Genomic DNA, 7,138 nt, shown 5'->3' with positions numbered 1-7,138 from the left:
GTGAACGCCGGTGCGCGCGGCGATGTGGTGTCTGGGCTCTGTTGTGGTGTGTAATAGATATATATATATGTAAGTGTGGTGTGTGTTTTGTCTAGGTAACTCGATGTGGCCGGACTTCCTCAGTGAGAAGGTGCAGCAGTGGTGGGCGAGCAAGTTTGAGCCGGCGTCGTACCGCGCCTCGCTGCCGAACCTGTTTGTCTGGAACGACATGACGAGCCGTCGTCTTCAACGGCCGAGATCACGATGCACAAGGATGCGAGGCACGACGGGGGCTGGGAGCACCGCGACGTTCACAACCTGTACGGCATGCTGGTGGTAAGCAGGGCGGCAAGGTGAGGCTGGTGCGTAAGCGCAGGGCTCGGCGGCGTGAGCTGGTGGTAAGCGAGGCTGGCGGGTGAGGCTGGTGGTAAGCGAGCTGGCGGCGGTGAGGCTGGGTCGGTAAGCGAGGCTCGGCGAGTGAGGCTAGTGGTAAGCGAGGGCTGGCGGGGTGAGGCTGGTGGTAAGCGAGGCTCGGCGGGGTGAGGCTGGTGGTAAGCGAGGGCTGGCGGGGTGAGGCTGGTGGTAAGCGAGGCTCGGCGGGGTGAGGCTGGTGGTAAGCGAGGCTCGGCGGGGTGAGGCTGGTGGTAAGCGAGGTCCGGCGCGGGTAGGCTGGTGGTAAGCGAGGCGGCTGGCGGGGTGAGCTGGTGGTAAGCGAGGCTCGCGGGTGAGGCTGTGTAAGCGAGGCTCGGCGGCCGGTCGTGATGAGGCTGGTGAAGCGAGGTCGGCGGGGTGAGGCTGGTGGTAGCGAGCTCGGCGCGGGTGAGGCTGGCGGTATGCGAGGCTCGGCGCGGTGAGCTGGTGGCTGAAGGAGGGCTGGCGGGGACCGTGCAGGCTGCGGGCTAAGTGAGGCTCGGCGGGGTGAGGCTGGTGGTAAGCGAGGCTCGGCGGGGTGAGGCTGGTGGTCAAACGAGGCCTCGCGGCGAGTGCAGGCTGGTGGTAAGCGAGAGCTCCGGCGGGTGGAGTGGCTGAAGTAAGCGAAAGGGCTGGCCGGCGGTGAGCGCCTAGCTGCTGGAAGCGAGGCTGGCAGGCGTGAGGTTGCGTGGTAGGTGAGGCGCCAGCCGTGGGGTGCAGGTGGTGGTAGGTGAGGCTGGCGGGGGTGAGGTTGGTGTAGCGAGGGCCGGTGGGATCACAGATTTTATACACGTAGATCAGTAAACGGGAGCAAACAAAACCATTTCTAGCGAGGAATCAAAAGACATGAGCGCTGACTTCTTCTATTCTCCACAGCAAAAGGCGACGGCAGAGGGGTCTGCGTCTGAGATCCGGCGGCAACGACCGACCTTTCGTGCTCAGCCGAGCATTTCTTCGCAGGTTCTCAACGATTCGGTGAGTCGTCTATCGCTATTTTACCATACTTACCTGTGTCTGTGTGTGTACCAGTAAGTACAGTGTTACCATACTTACCTGTGTCTGTGTGTGTACAGTAAGTACCATTTACCAAAACTTACCTGCTTGTCTGTGTGTGTACCAGTAAGCTACAGTGTTTACCAACTGACTGGTCTGTGTGTGTACCAGTAAGTACAGTGTTACCATACTTACCTGTGTCTGTGTGTGTACCAGTAAGTACAGTGTTACCATACTTACCTGTGTCTGTGGTTACCAGTAAGTACATGCTTACCATACGACCTGTGTCTGGTGATCTACCAGTAAGTACGTGTTACTCCATACTTTACCCTGGTCGGTGTGTGTACCAGTAAGTACAGTGTTACCATACTTACCTGTGTCTGTGTGTGTACCAGTAAGTACAGTGTTACCATACTTACCTGTGTCTGTGTGTGTACCAGTAAGTACAGTGTTACCATACTACCTGGTCTGTGTGTGTACCAGTAAGTACAGTGACCATACTTACGTGGGCCTGTGCACTAATAAGCTACAGTGTCACCATACTTACCGGGGCTGTGCACTATTTAAGTACAGTGTTTACCATACTGACCCTGGGGGTGCCACTATAAGTACAGTGTTTACCATACTTACCTGTGTCTGTGTGTGTACCAGTAAGTACAGTGTTACCATACTTACCTGGGTGTGCACTAATAAGTACATGTTTACCATACTACCTGGTGTGGGCACTAATAAACAGTTTACCATCACTTACCTGGATGTTGCACTTAATAATACAGTTACCGATACTTACCTGGGTGTGCACTAATAAGTACAGTGTTACCATACTTACCTGGGTGTGCACTAATAAGTACAGTGTTACCATACTTACCTGGGTGTGCACTAATAAGTACAGTGTTTAGCGTACTTACCCGTGTGTAGTGTGTCACACGAGTTGTCGTCACACCAGCGTTTCTCGTCACCAGGTGCTGTATGGACGGGTGACAACCTGGCGGACTGGGGTCACCTGAAGGTCACGACGCCCATGTTTCTCTCGATCAGCGTGACGGGAATCCCGTTCGTCGGCGCCGACGTCGGCGGGTTCTTCCGCAACGTCGACGGAGAACTGCTCACCAGGTGGTACCAGGTGTGTGCTCGTCACCCCCGGGGGTCGGGTCGGCCCGCGGCCTTCCTGGGTCAAACGTCTGACGCCCGTTGTCGGAAATAGCATTGCAAATATTTTTTTAGATCATCACGTTTGACATGTTGTGACGATAGCACGGCGTTTCACTCGGAGGAGTTGCGACATTGTAGAGTTGTGATATCGTATTTACGATATTTCTGACGACAGCCCCCTGGCTGCCGGGGCGCGGGTGTGCCCTGGGCTGTCTCGCAAGCTACGAGTGTTTGCAATGACTTCAGTTGGTGATGTCTTTACTGGTTCAGTCATGGTATGGCAAGCATGCACTGAATAGGATCAATCAATCTGGACCTGCCAACCACTCATCTCTCTTTCTCTCGATCTCTCTCTTTCTCTCCTTCATCTCTACCCTCCTCTGTGTGTGTGTGTGCGTGCGTGCGTGCGTGCGTGGGTGTGTGTCTCTCGCTATCTCTCTCTTTCTGTGTCTCTCTCGCAGTATCTATCTCTCTCTTTCTGTGTCTCTCTCGCAGTATCTATCTCTCTCTTTCTGTGTTTCTCTCGCACTATCTATCTCTCTCTTTCTCGCTCTCTTTCTCCGAATCACTGCTATTGCTGACTATCTCTCTCTCTCTCTCTCCTGCAGGCAGGTGCATTCCATCCGTTCCTGCGCACGCACGCGCACCTGGACACGCGTAGGAGGGAGCCATGGCTGTTCACGCCCGAGGAAGCTCAGCGTATGCGGCAGGCGCTGCGGCAACGCTACGCATTGCTGCAGTACTGGTAAGATACGCACGATGCACCGCATCCCACAAGTGCGAGCCAGTGGTGTGGTAGCAGCCAGCGCTGTTGCCCCCACTGGTGTTTGCTTTAAGATTTTAGGAGCCCGTTTTCAGAAATAATAGTAGTGTTTTTTCAACGTAGTGTTAAATATTAATGTTAACGTATGTAAGTACGACTGTCGTGAGTCTGAAATGTTAGAGTCGTAACTTTTGCACAACACGTTTGTTTAGACATTTCCGGCATTTTAAACGTATGATGTCATTGCACCATATGTCTATTTGTGATGTTACTGACCATGCATCCCAGATGTTTTCAGTTTAGAACTTCGACTGCACTGCTTCTAGCCATATAATGTTTAGTGTTTACACTTATAAGTGTTAGAGGTATTTTATAGGGAGTTGGTGTTTGTCATACTACAGGCTTTATATTGGTCTCCCGTTCTTTCACCTTCTCTTTCTCTCTCACATACTATCTCGCTGTGTGCGTTCGTGCGTGCATGCATGCGTGCGTGTGTATGTATGTCTCACTCTCCGTCTCGTTATCTCAGGTACACATTGTTCTATGAGCATGAGAAGACCGGCTTGCCTGTCATGAGACCGATGTGGGCAGAGTTCCCCGAGGACGAGCAGGTGTTTGCAATGGACGATCAGTTCATGGTCGGTGAGTCATCCATCGTCATACTCGTGGCTGCGTTGCCGTGCCAACGTAGCTTGAATGATAGGTTGCTGACATTTCCAAACATGGTATAGAGGGCATGTATAAATAAAATAGCCAACACGTCGTCATCCTGAGCGTATATGTGTGTAGCTGACATTGCCAACTTTGGATAGATGGGAAGTGTAGATAACATAGCCACCGTATACGTAGCCAAAACAACCAACCTACTTGTAATAGTTATTATCTAGCCAATGTAGCTCACATCAGCTAACATCGTAGATTGGAATATCAGCCCATATGCTTTATAGCTAATGTAGCCACAATAAGTCAGAGCATACAATAGCTAACATAGAGGTGCAGGTCATATAGCTAGTGGGGGCTTATAGCTTACCTGATCATTGTAGAGTGAAAGGCTGTGTAGCTAATGTGAGGTGAGGGGTGTCCCCTAGCCATGGCTACGATGGGTGTTTTTGCACTTGCAGGATCAGCATTGCTGGTTAGGCCTGTGGTCGATTCTGGAGCCAAGGGTGTGAACGTCTACTTTGCTGGCGGTGACGATAACGTTGTAAGATTTATCGCATGTTTACATTCTCGTGTGTTTAGAATAATATTGTAATGATAACTACAAGTAATAAAAACTAATATATATATATATAATAATAATAATAATAATAATAATAATAATATAAACATAATAAATATTATCCAGTAATTTGCTATGTTAAATTCGTATGTAGCTGTAGTCATTGCACGTTTCTATCAGTGCATCTCTTTACAAATAATCTCTTAATATTATGCAATTATGTAAAAATCAATTGGAATATTTTTCTCAAATTTGGCATGAACCTATTATGACAATCCATTTCGAACCGTGGCAGACCGTTGGCACACTGTCATTGTACGACTGAATTCACGTTGCAAGAATAGATATATAACAACTGAACCCCTGAATGCTTTTCCAGATCTGGTACGATTATGACACATATCAGGCTAGGCAGTCTGACAACAAGGCTGTCTACATCAATGTTGATCTGGACAGGGTAAGTTAATACTAAAAACAATATTCAACATCGCCTTTTGAGATTAAGCAAAAGTTATAAGAACCTGGTGAAACTATCATAAGTCGAAAATTAGTCGTTCGTTAGCTAGTGTAAGAGTAAAATATTTTTTCCACGCTCTAGAAATTGACCCAGTGGAACTAGATCCCTGAGTGCCTACCCATGTCTCCTGTATAGTTTTGTGTGACTTGTTACTAATCTGTGTATCTGTCATGGTTGGTGACAACCAAAGCTAAATTTGTCATTTGCGCTGTGCAAGAGGAATATCTTATCACGTGTTGGATAGGATTAGTTTAACAGGATAATTTTGATCTATTGTTTATTACAATTTTAGGGTCATTCATATTCATTAACATTATTGTGTGTTTATTGCCTCAAGATTTAGTAGGAATTACACACACACACACAACTGTTATAGTTGCATGTCACCTGGAATGGGTTAGGGTTAGAGTAATTAGTCTAATAGCTAGTTAAAATCAATTAGCTTTCTTGTTATGTGTTGATATGGTTGTGCATATAGCACTCACTCTCATTGCTCGCGATTCAGATTCCTGTCTACCAGAAGGGTGGCACAATCATTGCAAAGAAGGACAGGATTCGGCGGGCGGCCATGTTGGCCCTGCAGGATCCATACACGCTCATCGTCGCACTAGATAGCCACGTATGTGCTGCCACGCTGTTCGCTTGTTTGCTTGTTGACCGGGTTGTTAGAAAAGATTTATAGCTACATGTCGTAAGAACATGAATAATATATAATTTTATATTTATATCTTGAGGATATTACTTGTACAGAATTAGTGCTATTTACACGCTATCATTCTACATATCTTCATTTACCTTTGTGTAAAAGGATGATTTGTTGTAATACATATACACAAATACATACACATATGTACATATACACTCATGTATGTGCGTGGGTGCATATGTGTGCCTGCACATGTTCGTGCGTGTATATCTATTTATAGTAAATGTTTTTGTATATTATAGCAAAAAGCAGAAGGTACGCTATATATGGACGATGGATTCTCATTCCAATACCAAAAGGGAGCATTCAACTATAGGCGAATTGAATTCGATGGCATGGAACTAAAATCAACGTATGTCGCTCTATATTCCCAGCACGAGTTGAATATAGTAGCTAAACTAGTGAGTTGGCAGGATGAGCGTTGTATCTACTGCACCTATCACTACAGTTAGAAATTGCAGTGGCCTTGAGATACAGGCTACCATATATACAGACTACCTACTATATGGTCTTGGTGACACGGTAGCTAGCTATATACACAGCTTCATGTAAGTTAACCTGTGGTGAATTGCCATGGACCCATTGTCAGCAACGTTATAAATAGGATTATTGTCTAAATGTCTAAACTTGTCATAATTCTTGGACGTCACTTCAAGTAAAAAGGTATGACATTTTAGACTAATGATGTCATAACTATTTCCGATGCTTCTGACAACCGGCTTCAGAATCACATAGTTACATTCCAGGATTTAAAATAACATGTACCTATGCCTTGCCCAGGGGCCCTTTAACGTTTAACCAGCAATGAAAGGTAGTTAAATCAACAATCACTATTCTTCATAGAACAGCTGCCCATCCCAGTTTGCTATTGTGTCAACGATGTTTGAAACATATTAGATAAGTTGAGGTTACCTATGTAATAATGTACTAATACATTCTAATGCAAATTTTATTTATTTTGCGCGGATGCAGAATGATTGATGGCGATGCGGACTATTCGACCAAGTCCTGGCTCGAGAGAGTGGTCATCATGGGACTCCAGAAGAAACCACGAAGCATTCTCGCAAACTCACAACGTAAGCATGTGTTCAGTATTCATCTTGCCTTTACTGACTCGTACTGTACTATTGTACGTTGATGTGCATTCTGAAGTCTCAGCTATATTGTGCTGTCTTACCTGTCTCTGTCTCATCCTTCTTTTTGTGTACAGGACTATTTCCCTCTCACTCCAGCCTCTGCCACGTCTTCCTCCTTGTATAGACATCTCTCCTGCTCTCTCTCTCGCTCTCTCTCTCTCTCTCTCTCTCTCTCTCTCTCTCTCTCTCTCTCTTTCTCTCTTATTCTCTGTTTCTCTCTCTCTCTCTCTCTCTCTCTCTCTCTCTCTCTCTCTCTCTC

At 46.9% G+C, this 7,138-nt stretch overlaps 1 protein-coding gene across 1 annotated transcript in view; it reads left to right on the top strand.

Moving 5' to 3' along the window:
* The window catches only part of LOC106809800 (neutral alpha-glucosidase AB-like), a 23,285-nt gene that overhangs the window by 13,122 nt on the left and 3,025 nt on the right, over positions 1-7,138 (top strand). The window contains 12 exon segments of the mRNA XM_014813006.1: positions 96-209; positions 212-332; positions 1,285-1,339; positions 1,341-1,365; positions 2,346-2,506; positions 3,144-3,280; positions 3,828-3,940; positions 4,420-4,502; positions 4,900-4,977; positions 5,543-5,656; positions 5,986-6,095; positions 6,716-6,819. Of these exon segments, the coding sequence (XP_014668492.1) occupies positions 96-209; positions 212-332; positions 1,285-1,339; positions 1,341-1,365; positions 2,346-2,506; positions 3,144-3,280; positions 3,828-3,940; positions 4,420-4,502; positions 4,900-4,977; positions 5,543-5,656; positions 5,986-6,095; positions 6,716-6,819 (1,215 nt within the window).

The sequence above is a fragment of the Priapulus caudatus genome, unplaced genomic scaffold, assembly GCF_000485595.1.
Source record: "Priapulus caudatus unplaced genomic scaffold, Priapulus_caudatus-5.0.1 Scaffold385, whole genome shotgun sequence".
In the NCBI taxonomy this organism is placed as follows: domain Eukaryota; kingdom Metazoa; phylum Priapulida; class Priapulimorpha; order Priapulimorphida; family Priapulidae; genus Priapulus; species Priapulus caudatus.
The sequence above is the reverse complement of the archived record's forward strand: the minus strand, read 5'-3'. Positions and strand labels throughout refer to the sequence as shown.